Source organism: Cavia porcellus, unplaced genomic scaffold (assembly GCF_034190915.1).
Source record: "Cavia porcellus strain 051 isolate PalLab524CR breed Dunkin Hartley unplaced genomic scaffold, mCavPor4.1 scaffold_13, whole genome shotgun sequence".
Classification (NCBI taxonomy): domain Eukaryota; kingdom Metazoa; phylum Chordata; class Mammalia; order Rodentia; family Caviidae; genus Cavia; species Cavia porcellus.
Genome location: NW_026947496.1, coordinates 30,867,383 through 30,880,413, shown reverse-complemented (window position 1 = coordinate 30,880,413; position 13,031 = coordinate 30,867,383). Strand labels below are relative to the sequence as shown.

At 40.8% G+C, this 13,031-nt stretch overlaps 1 protein-coding gene across 6 annotated transcripts in view; it reads right to left on the bottom strand.

Moving 5' to 3' along the window:
* Window positions 1–274: 274 nt before the first annotated feature.
* The window catches only part of Urb2 (URB2 ribosome biogenesis homolog), a 33,447-nt gene continuing 20,690 nt past the window's right edge, over window positions 275–13,031 (bottom strand). For 5 of the 6 annotated variants that reach the window (XM_063260019.1, XM_063260021.1, XM_063260020.1 and 2 more), the window contains 3 exons: window positions 10,023–10,110; window positions 7,248–7,387; window positions 275–1,277 (listed from right to left, as the gene is read on the bottom strand). In XM_063260019.1, coding sequence (XP_063116089.1) covers window positions 1,080–1,277; window positions 7,248–7,387; window positions 10,023–10,110 — 426 coding nt within the window. In that variant the 3' untranslated portion in view covers window positions 275–1,079. The remainder of the gene's footprint in view (window positions 1,278–7,247; window positions 7,388–10,022; window positions 10,111–13,031) is intronic. The other variant, XM_063260022.1, reaches the window with a different exon arrangement.

Sequence of the window (13,031 nt, the reverse complement as noted above, 5' to 3'; positions counted from 1 at the left end):
AGGGAAGTGGGGAAGATCCCAGAGTCTAACCAGGGGTACTTACTAAATCAAACGGCTATGTCTATTCAGAGGGCTACTGTGCAGTATGAAAAATATATTCCAAATGTCTTTATTGACCCAAAGATGTTCTTGATGTACTGAATTACATAGGAAAATGAGATAACTTTTAAAAATGCATCTTGATCAATTCTGTTCATTATGTGTACACACACCTGTATATCAACATATCTGCACAGTTAACGATCTAAAACAAGATACTTCAAGAGGCAACATGAGCAGTTTTTGAAATATTTCCCTTTTATTTTCTCAGATTGCTACAATGAAAATATATTATGCAAGTAATAAGAATAAATAATCAAAATTATTTCTTAAACCAAAAGAAAAAAAATTCCAAAAGCTTCACAGACTAAAGCAGAAGAGCAGGCAGGTACATAGGCACCACTGCTAGGAGCATCCACCTGCCCGGAGCATCCACTGACCTGGAGAAAGGGAACTGTCTCCAGTGCCATCAGAGGATCTCACAGGAAAGGCAAAAAAGTGACATCCTGAGAATGCCTCCCATGATAACTGAGAATTTAAAGGTCAGAGATATTTCAATAGGGTTTAATTATAGACTAGAAGCAAAATGCCAACTTCTACATTGTTCCTAGCCAGGAGAGGAGGACACCAACCCTCTGACTCAGGCTAAGAGTTCCAAAGGACACAATTACAAGAACCAATAATTCTCATTCCAAGGTCCAGTTGCAGAATTCTATTACATAATTATTTATAAAAAGATATACTAGAGCCAGGGTATGCTCAAGTGGTAAAGCATATGCTTAGCAGGGACATTAGAAAATAGTGAGCAGGTACATTAGAAAATAGTAAGGGCTTCCCACATGTGCTGGCTCTGTGTATCAGAGCATCTGAGGTCTTCTTCCTCTAAGGCTCTAAGACCACAATGCCAAAGCCTTGGCCAAGTGGCCCCATGGTGCTTCTACAGCCCGGCTACGCGACTCTTCCCTCTCGGCCTGCTCAGCCTTGTGGCGTGCTGGGTAGACACTGTGCAGCTCCTCACTGGCGGTGCTCCTGCAGTCCAATTAGGCAGTGTATCTTCTCTCTCCTTCCTGCTTAGCCTTGTGGTACTTGAGGTAGTCATTGTGCAGCTCCTTGAAGACGTCTCTAGCTCCAGGCTGCAGTGAGGCCCGCAGGAACTGAATGTCAGGCTCAGTGCATAGGTCCAGGACGAGGTAAATGCCTTCCTGCAGCAGGTCTTTCACAGCTGGGTACAAGGTCACCTGGGAAAGAAGGCAGAACCCTGTGAGAACAAACTGGGGCAGACTGAGTGGCATGCTTTGCACAGGCCAGCAGCATGAGGACAATAGACTACTCCAAATCTCTGGGTTTCAGGTGCTTATATCTAAGACAAGAAAAAGTTAATTCCCACAACACAACTATCACTGGCCAATGACTGAAAACCCCTCTACGCAACTTAAAATCTCCTTGGACAGAGAACCAGGATAAACAACCTTCCCTAAAGTAGCAATAAACCCTAAAGTTATTGCTAGAGAGTCCAAGAGAAGACTCACACATTTCCACTGGGATTCATCACCTGTGGAGGGGTCCACAGGCTTCAGCTGGGATCACCTCCCACTAATGCCCATTCTGCAGATCACAGAGGGTGCAAGCGGAATCTGCTTAGCAGCTCCCACTATCTAGCATTTAATTAAACCTGAACATGCTGGTCTGGAAAGATTTATGACTCTCAGTAGAACTTTCTAATGCATATCAAGTATTTTCTTCATTACTGAATTAAAAAACAAAAGACAAAACTGTTACCAATAAATTCTGGGATGCTATATAGCCTTAGATAATTTTCAAGGCCTTTGGCTTTCAAGATTAAAAATAAAAATGTAAAAGATAAGCATAAGTGAGGTGAGGCAACTGACTTTTCGTAAAGTAAATCCTGGAATAACAGTGACTTAAAGGTTGCAATTATTGCTTTGCTTTTTGACCCTTAGTGAAGTAATACTGCTATTTCTTTCTACAGTAAGAAAATAATGCCAGCTTTTCTTTTATCAAATGCTTCCATAGTAATGAATCAAATGCTAAGGAAATGTCATGATTCTATAAAAATGCAGCTGGGACTGGTGGCAGATGCCTGTAATCCCAGCACTTGGGAAGCAGAGGCAGGAGGATCTCTCTGAGCAGCATGTGCTACATAGTGAGTTCAAATCAGTCTGCCCTACAAAGTGAACCTTGTCTCAAAAAACTGAAATAGATAAAAATTCTACAAAAATGCTAATCAACTGCAATGAAGCCAAACTCCAAGGCCACACGTCATTCAAAGGACAACCTGAAGGACCCCTGAAGGGTCTTGTGCTCCATGCCTCTCACCACTGTGGCTGTTGATAACCTGCTGTGTATTCAGACATCCAGGCTATTCCCTGAATGGCCAATCACTCACCCAAAAAACAAGCGACTCCACTGGCCAAAGTCAGCAGGGCCAGTGAAATGGAAAAGTAGTAAGCAGTTATAATCTAGCCTAAAACAGGATGGAGGTGTTCTGAGGAAGTAAGGCTAATACCTCTACCCAGACAGGCTCACCAGGGCTCACCACTGTGCCTACCAGGATTGTAACAGGAGAAAGGCTCTTTCACAGACAGAGAGGACAGCAATGTCAACAGACACATGCAAACATCCAGTCTACCCATGGCTACTCTCTGAACACTCTGTCTTCCATACTGATGTCATATTAAACATAGTCAAGGTTCATACAGCCCAAATTTTGAGCCTGTAGCAGCATCAACTGCTTATAAAATTTTGAAACTAGATATGGATATCCCGAAGTAAAATAACTTACATGATGAATTTATATTCCAGATCTTTAACATAAAAAGCTAGAGTAATCTGTACAAAGTCTAACACTAACAAGTCACCTGGGATTTCAGAGAAAAATGGCAGCTTGCTAGGGGGCTGGGTGCAGAGTCTCTGCAGAGAAATCAGATTAGATGCTAGAATATGACCACATGGAGAGGGCCAGACGCATGGATAATGATTCTTATTAACCAAGGTGGTAACCGATGGGAAAACTAAAACTAGGAAGAAGGAAAAGCGCAGGTGGAAAGCTGAAGCCGGGTGGAGAGCTGAAGCCCGATGTACTCACTGAGCCCCATTCTGCGCTGTACTAGGTGCATTGGGAGGATTTAAGGTTGTGCTGAGACTGCAGCTGCTGATAACGGGAGTCTGAGAATCCTGCACCCTTAACCCAACACAGTGAGCAGTGGATCCAAGGAGAAAAGCTGCTTTGGCTCTTGGCGACTGCTAGAAATTGAGACCTGGGACCCCTGTGAAGCAGCCAAAGCCACCTGGCTGCACTGGAGGAGAGAAGCTCCGGAGCTCCGAAGCCAGACACCATGCAGTTTTCTGACTGATCCGCACTGTGCTGGGAACGCAGTAAAGACAAGCAGTGCAGTGAGCAGTGGACCCAAGAGGAAGATCTGCACTGAGTCCTGGTGAGTACTAGGGACTGGATCCCAGGGCTGCTGTCTGGCTGGAGGACATCTTGGAATTGGGCAGAGCCCCCCACCACAACAGCATCAGCAACACAGAGAGGACTGGTGGAGGACATCTTGGAATTGGGCAGACCCCGGCGCCACAGTGACATCAGATAGTTGCTTCTGGCACAGAGAGGTCTGGTAGAGGACAGCTGGGATTTGGGCAGAGCCCTGTGCTGCGGTGACATCAGTCAGCTGCTTCTGGCACAGAGATAACTGCCAGGGTCTGCTGGGGCTGACCCACGCCTCTGGCTGGGACCCAATAAGCAGATACAAAATAGTCGTGACTCTGTGACGTCCACAAGGTACAGCCTAACTTGCAGATTGACTGGCACAGAGGTTGGAGGCTAGCCTGCACCATCCCTGCATCCCTGCCTTCCTCAGATAACAGCAAATTGGAGAGGGCAGCAAAAACTCCAGTCAGCATGCTTTGGAAAGACCCTAAGCAATATGGAGAGGGCCAGAGACCCCCAGGACACACCAGTCTGAAAGAAACCAGAAACATGACAAGAGATAGAAATAAAAAAAAAAAATCTCCAGCTGCCAAACCTGGGAAAATAAGTCCAGGAGAAATAAACACAGAAGAGAACCAGCACAGTAACCATCCAATACTAGACATAGCATCAGCTGAAATAAATACTTTCATGACCTCACAGACAAATTTAAAACTGTACTTCTGATCCAAGTGAGGCAAGATATAAAGAGATTAATTAAAGAAATGATAAGCCCCGCCCAAGAGAACACAGATGGAAGCACGGAGGAAATCAGAAAAGAAAGAGAAACCTCTGATGAAGAATTTAAACATAATCTAGAATACATGAAACAGATCCAGAGATTACCAGGAAACTAAAAACTCTATTGAAAACTGACAAAATGCCTTGACAGAAACTAAAGTTAGCCTTTTGAAATTTGAAGAGAGATTTATGATATATGATCGTGAAAAAAAGAACTCTTAAAAATAACAAGGAACCAGAAAGAAACAATTCAAAAGCTAGAAGATGACAGAAGGATACATAACTTAAGCATAAAGCTCGTGAGAGAGGAAGCAGTAGTAACCAAAAATGAAATACAAAAAATATTCACAGATATATTAAAGGAAAACTTCCCAAGCATAGGAAAAAGAAATGATATCCAGATAAATGAGGCATACAGAACTCCAGCCACCTACAACCAAAACAGATCTACACCCAGACATATAATAATCAAAATTTCAGAAATCCACTAAAAGAACGGAATACTAAAAGCAGCCAGGTAAAAGTAGCAGATAACCTACAACAGGAAAATTATCAAAATAACAACAGACTTATCAACACAAACTCTCAAATCGAGAAGGGCTTGGAGGGAAATATTCCAAGCCCTGAAAGAAAATAATTTGCAACCAAGACTGATATACCTAGACAAACTCTCTCTCAAAATTAATGGAGAAATAAGATGTTTCCAAGACAAGGAGGAACTGTGGGAGTTCATGGCCACCAACCCAACCCTACAGAAAGTGCTTAAAGACATTCCAGAGAGAGGGGGGAAGGGATACCAGGATTCCAGCAACAGTGGCAGACAGGCCTCAATGAACAGGGCAGACAGTGGAATGAGGGAGTAAGGTGGACAAATTATAGCAGTAAAGTGGAGTAGCAGACATGAGGCAGAGACAGTAAGCTATAATCTTTAGTATAGATAGCTTTGATACACTATTTAAAAAAGGTAGAGGTCATTGTTAACAGTGTATCAGGATTTAAAAGTCACAGCAGTCTTATCGCTCTGTTTAGTTTGAATTTATTTTGTTCCAGTCTGTCCACTCATATCAGATGAGGGCACAGACATCTGACCCAAAAATAGCAGGTTATACCATGGTAACTATCCTTAATTTCAACTGAAACCCTGATTTACTTACATTGTCTTACTATGACTGATCTTATTTGAATCTGATTTATTAGACCATGGTTTTGCCTTGGCTGATTTTATTTGAATTTGATATGCTTGATAGTATCAACTCTAAAAGTAGAGGCAACTACTCTGAAGATGACAAGATGTAAAAGATATCCATACCGGTTTTGATTATTAACAGCTCTCAAGTCCTACAATGTCTTCAAAATTGTATTTTTATAAAACTAATTATGTAATACTATGCCTAACTATATTAAGCCTGATGATGTGGACAAGTCTATTGAAAATAACAAGAGAAAGCATAGTAACTACGGAGGATCACCTAATATTGTGATCCTTTGTGTCTTTTTCATTGCATGTTTTTCTAGGAATTTGTTTTGCTGTCTTGTTATGATTTGTTAATAATAATAATACAGAGAATATAGATATACATATAGAAATTCACACATGGGAAGAATTTTTAAAACTGTTTACGGGAACAGATTATATAATGCAAGATATAATGAACAGATAATCTGAAGAGACACTAAGAAACCCAATGTTAATTCTGTAGCATTATGATATAAAATGTAGCAATACTATTATTCACTGTTCAGAGTGATACTAGTCTAGTCTCTTAAGTTCAGTTTCAGCATATGTAAAGATAAGGACAGCTACTACAAAGAGAATGAGAGACACTATGGTAGTCATTATTGTCTTCCCCAATATCAGATCTTGAAGATCTAAAAAGCCTTCATCATCCTGTAATGATTTGATTAGTTCTATAATATGCAGTATGTATTTAATGTGTGTAAAGATAGGGACAACTATTTGGAAGAAAACTAGAGACAATTAGATAAACAGTGAAAATCTCCAGTGGACTTGCTTTGAAGTCAGTATTTCTTTAAATTGTTTCTTTTTAAACTGTTTTGTTCTGTTTTGATATGTTTAATCTTACTCTCTTTAAGATAAGAAACAAGTGTGTAGGACTGATAACCATATTACTAAGTTTTTGTTAGATCATTGAGCAGAACTGTTGGCAGTGTCACTATTTGAATGTCACTTTACATACTTTAATTTTGTAACCTGAAAAACTATTTCTAAGATAACAATATGTAACTTATCAACTGGTGATTTCTTACCGTTTATTTTTCTGTAATTCTGTATTATTTCTACTCTTTTTTTCCTCCATGTATTTTTTTTTTTTTTTTTTTGCGTTTCTTTCTCTTTAAATAAATAAATATTTAAAAAATAAAAAAAAAATAAAAAGTCGCCTGCATCTCCACTTGCCTCCTGCTTTGAGTGTCTGAGAGCCACTGAGTCTCAAGAACAATAGATCTAGCTGGGCATGGTGGTGCACGCCCTAATCCCAGGACTCAGGAGACTGAGGCAGGGGGATTGTTTCAAGTTCGAGGTCAGCCAGGGCTATAAAATTAGTTCAAGGCCAGCCCAAACTGCATAGTGAAACCCTGTCTCAAAAGAAATAAAATAATAATAGATTCATATATTCCTGCTGACAAGGGGACCTAGACTGAGACCCAGGTCCCTTCTGCGACTCCTCTAGCCTGGTCTAGGAGACTTCTTGGTCTTGGTCCTGAATGACATATCACCTGCCCATCAGATTATTCTGGAAAGGCATCAGTTTTGGAGCCATAGAGAACTAAAGTTCTGAGCCCTCATTTGTGGGGCTCTGCTGAGCCTTCACATGGGCTCCTTAGTCCTGACCACTGCCCCATAGGATGCTGCTCACACACTCCACCACGCACAAGAGTGAGGGCTACAGGTCTGAGGCAATTCACCATTTTGATGCAAAACCATGCTCAAAGCCCTAAAGAAAACCCTGGATTGTACCTTCTGTGCCTTTGTTACGTAATGGGCTACCATTAAGGGAGAAAACACAGCAAATTCTTCAGCTCGTGCGGCGATGTGGCTGTACATCCTCTCCACCAGGCGTGCACACTCGAGGACCACCACCAGATCGTCTGTGCTCCCTGCAGAAGGCAAATGTCTCCAACTGGTTAGCTCACAAGTGCTGCAGTGTCCTTCTCATCTTGCACCTTTAATGTAAATAGATACTTAAGTCTTCCACTTTCCTAGACCCTTAATTGGCTTGCCTTGCAGACAGAGTACGAGAAAAACATCTTGTCAAAATATCTGCCTACAAAGAAAAGGGAAGAACACTTAAAATATTCAAAAGTCAGTAAGATTTTTAGGGGTCCAAGTAGAAAAAACACAATTTTCAGGATTAAAAAGTCTAGGAATGCCACTGGGTTTTTAGTTGCTGCTGCTTGGTCTCACAGTGCTAAGGACTGAATATGGTACATGCTAAGCAAGCCCTGTTATCTTTTTAGGGATAGTTTTCTAAAAAAGAAAGAAAGAGAGAGAGAGAAAGGGATGGATGGATTTCTATAAGGTGGGTTAAAATGGAAAATTACTCAAAAGATAAAGAATGGTTTGGTTTTTTGAGACTAGGTCTCATTGTATAGTTCAAGGTGACCTTGAACTCACAGCAATGCACCTGCATCAGCCTCACAAGTGCTGGGATTTCAAGAGTCCACCACATCTGGCTAGCAATGGTTTGTTGACATCATTTAGGACACCCAAATTATGTCTGTGTCTTGGAAAATTTCTGAAAGGATTTGCAGGAGCCTTCAAGGAGTCTGGAGAGTCTAGCCTCAGGTAGGAGAGCTGGGGGACTCCTGCCCAGGCCAGTGTCTTCCCTCCTTCACTCAGCATAGGATGATGCCACAAGTAACTTTTTGTTAGTCTAGAAGACACAAGCAAACTCAGTGATGAAAAGATGAGAGCTGCCTGGGGTTGGGCCCAAGGAGGGAACACACTGCAAAGAGGCCAGGGGACCTTGTGACAGAAATAAATGTCCTGTGCTGTGACTGTGTTTTGACATGTGCTCTTAGTTGTCAGACATCATTAAACTGTATACCCTAAACAGGTATCGCTTGTTATACAATAGGCTATACTTTAATAAATATGATGACATTTGGGAAATGTATATTTTTAGTAGACCTTTGATAAGTACAATCTTTATGGATGTCGTTGTCCTATCAGAGAAATCTCTATGACACTGTGCAAGTGGTTAACACCTGCGAGGCATCTTGAAGCCACTCCCTGCCATGAAGGAGTACACTTCCTCGTCTAAGGCATAACGTTCCTTCTCTTCTCAGGCTGCTCAACATACACTCTGTTCACTAGCTGCTATAGTCACTGGCTTCACGTATCATCATTAAAGAGCATTAGATGTCAACAAAAAGGGAAAAAGTTTTAAAATTAAAAAAGAAAAATAAAAAAAAAAAAAACAGTTAAAAGTCCTCTGGGTTGAGTCTGTCAAAGTACCATATTGGCAGACGGAATGACCAGGCAGATCAAAAAAGCACAACACAGAGAGAATGGGGCATGTGTCCTTGTGTGGCCTCATGACAGGTCACAAATGACAAGTCTGAGGCAGCACATAGCCAGGCCACCTTGCACTGCTCAGCCTGTCCACTTCCTGTCCAAGCCAGTATGTCTGTGAGAACCATGACCTTAGGGTTCTCAGGTGAGATCAAAGGCTTCAACAAGGATAAGGCTGAGGCTGGTCCAAGAGAAGGGACTTATTTCCCAGCCCTAATCCTCAACAGATGCTGGGAAATAAGTCCCCAGATGTCTGAGTCAACACAGGCTGAGTCAACGCGTGCTGAGAGTACTGATTCAACAACACACGTTCTCACCGTGAGTGGGAGAAGGTGACACATCACTGTACTACTGCCTGGTCCACAACCATCTAGAGTAACTGGAGAACTGCAATCCATGCTCACAGGCCTCTCCTTGCTTTTGCCAAGATGACTGGTTAAAGGAATCTTGCCAATCCCACAGCAGAAAGCACAGGACAGGCAGAAGTGGAGGTTGACTCATATATTCCCAGTCATGCTGACTACTGTCAGAGATCTCTCCTGACACACTTCAAGTCAACTCATAACTTCTGCTATGAGTCCAGTGCATCCCACAGTCACCTGGTCCTCATGATTGGCACATGTGTGGTAGGATTACAAAACTGAGCAGTGGAAAAGTTTCATTTCATACAATATGTTCAAAGAATGAGAATATTAAAAAACAACACAGCAAGAATCAACACTTCAAATCAGAGTAATACTTTGTATACACATTGTCTGCTTCTGCCAAATGGGAATTTTTATGTGTGTGGTAAACAAATACAACCCCTCCAATATCATAACCTTGCTAATAACAAGGTACAGAGTCTTATCCTCTGTAAAATGAGAAAGCTCTGTTACACCTCTTCCTTTTGTTCCCCACTAATTCATAAACTCCTTAAAGGTAAGAATATGGGTATAGTCATCCTTATATATGCTGTGTTCAACAAAAACTTTCTAAATCTTAGGGGTTTTTTTTCCAGAAAAGGTTTAAATCAGAGATGTCAGATGCAGTCACTGTTTCAGATATAGTAAAATATGACAGCTTAAAATATTTCTAAAAACGATCATCAGCATTCATTTGATGATGTGAACATTTCCCTTATGTAAACTCAGCTGAGGAGCTTTATTTTCTGTGAACCTGACACTGCATGATCTATAAATTCAAAATCATGTATCTAATACTGTAACTCTGCCTTACCTTTGTCTTTCTGGCGCCCTTCATGGATCACTGAAAACACCAGTCTGTTGAAACAGTTCAGGAAAGACGGGATGGCCTTCAGCATCACCTGAAAGTAACAGATAAAAAAACATCGAAGTGTGTAAGCAATGTTCAGGTTTACCCACTTGCTTTAAAAATCTGAGCTAGGGCAGTGATGATGAACCTTTCAGAGCTTGCAATGATAAGAAGAGTCTGTTGCAGTACACATGCCAAGGGTTCACCACCACTGGACTAGGGGTTCCACATGGTACAATTTCCAGAACCTGTGGGGCAGTCCTGCTTTAGGACAAGTTGAATCTGTGCTTTCCTCTAAGCTGGTTCTAATTCTCCTAAAAGTACACAGAAATAGGTCATAAAGCAATGACTGTAACCAACTCAGGCAAGCAGATCTGGTAAGAGAAATTACTAAACAGGGGCTGGGGATTTAGCTCAGCAGCATAAGCGCCTGCCTTCCATTAGGCAATCGTGAGTTCGATCTCTGGTATCGATAAAAAACGAAAAAGACAAAAAAAAAAAGAGAGAAATTACTAAACAAATTCATTTCAAACGGGAACATCATTTCTCAATACTGCTGAAAAATTTTGCTTAGGACTTTGTTTTTAAAAATGAGACTAAAATGAGAAAACATGCTTCTTTAACATTCAATTCCCTTGTTAGGTTGCAATCACACATTGTCCAACTGAGCTGTCCAATTTCCATTTAAACTAGTTAAAACTTCAAGGTCAGGTATACTGGCACATGCTTATAATCCTAGCACTCAGGGGGCTAGACAGGCAGATCACTGTGAGTTCAAGGCCGTCTGAACTGCACAGTGAAACCCTGTCTAGAAGACAAAAAAAAAAAAAAATGTAGTCCTCCTGGCCACACCTCAAGTGGCCATACGGTCACTGTGCTGGACAATGCAGATACCACTGCATATCCTACGGTCTAGTGCTGCTCTAACTCCCAAAATGAACAGTCAAATGTTAGTTTCTCCTTCCCTCTCTGTAGTGCTGGAGATCAAAGTCATACATGCTAGGCAAGCCCTCTACCACAGTTACATCACAGCAAGTACTGGGACTGCAGCACTCGGGAGGCTGAGGTGGGAGGATCGTTGTGAGGTGTAGCCAGCCTGGGCTACAAAGTGAGCTCAAGGCCAGCCTGAACTGCATAGCAAGACTCCATCTCAAAAAAGACAAAAAAATTTAAAAAAATAAGTGCTGGGACTGTTCTCTTTGGTATAACTAATCCAAAACAATTCTTGATAGCATCATACCATATCCTTCATGTCAATTTACTGACTTTCTGCAGCATGTTTAGAGAGGTTATTTTTATAACAATTATTATAGTGATTCATCACACATTCCCCTAATCCCCTCTATTTTGCTTCAGTATTAATGAAAATCTGGGGCCAGATTTCCTCATGATTTCTTATGAGACTTGGATAAACCATCTAGGTTTTGTGTACATTTGCCTCAGTTTTCTCATCTGCAAACTGAGAATAACAAAAGGTCATCATGAAACCCAAGTAAAACACATGACATGCTCGGCATAGCACTAGCTGCTAATCACCCTCGTTGGCATCTAACAGTGCCAGCCACCTCATCTGTCCCCCAGGCATGCCTGAGAAGCTAGCAGATGTTTGTGTCAACTTGGATCTAATGCTGCTGTCTGCATAACAGACCTCTTTAAGCATTGGTACACAAGCTACCCCTACTTTTTTCCTGATTTCCTGTTACACAGAGCATTGTTTTCTCTCCTTTAACTTTCAGTCTAAGAATTTCCTTTCGAGTTAAAATGTTTCTTGAATAAAGCATACTGATGGATCTCGTCTTCTGATCCACTCTGCCTGTTTCTTTTTATTGGTGAACTGAGGCCATCTCATTAACGGTTATGGCCAACATGCACTGGCTCTTCTCTGCTATGCTACTTTCCTACCAGTGGCTGCCTACTTTTCCCCTCCATTCAGTTGTCGGCCCTGCTCGGTGACCCTTTCCTGCCACTGTTTCTGGAACTGTGGTCTTTTTCTCTCTTTCTAGAATGTCCTTCAATATTCTTTGTAGGTTTGCTTTGGTGGTCATGAATTCCTTCAGTTGTTCTTTGTCATGGAAGTATCTTGTTTCTCCATTAATTTTGAAAGACAATTTTGCAGGGTATATCAACTGCAGAATGGATAAGATATGGCATTTCTATATAATGGAAAGCTACTCAACTATAAAGAAAGATAACCTCAAAGTTCTTGTAGGTAGATAAGATAACAACTTGAGATCATGCTCATGGGTGAAATGGTTCAGTCACATGGGCGAACATCATGTTGTCTCCCTAGTATAAAAAACTAGGGTTAGTGGGATCCAAAATGCACAACAGATGTCATGAAGATGAAAGGGGGGGAGGTTGGGGGAGGCAGTGGCCATTGTTACTCTATATCCTGTTTTGAAACCCTGCATTGTTTTCATTGTTGTTTAGCTTATTTTATTTTGTTTGATTTTCTCATATTTGAGGGCATGGACAGCTACTTCGAAAATAACAAAATGTATTATAGTAGCCATAATTGATTACCTATTATCTTGTTCGAAATCCTGTATTGCTTTACTTGTTTTCTTTTTATTGATTTTATTCTTTTTTGATTTTTTTGTTTGATTTTTTTTTTATTTAAGGAGAAAAGAAAAAAAAAAGAAACAGTGAAAGGGTACAAGTTATACAGGTTTACAGAAGAAAAAAATGAACAGTAGGAAATCATTAGTTAATGGATTACATATTGCCATCTTAGAAATAATTGTTCAAGTCACAAAATTAAAGCTTGTAGAGTGGACATTCCAACAATGATACTGCAAACAGTTCTGTTCAATGATCCAATAAAACTCTGTGATATCATTTTCTATCTTATACACTTAAATATACACGCAGTTATTGTTTGATTTTATTTTGTCTGATGGTATAAGCAGCTACTCTAAAGATAACAAGATGCATTATGGTAGACACTTGTATTCCTATTGTCTTGCTTTGAAG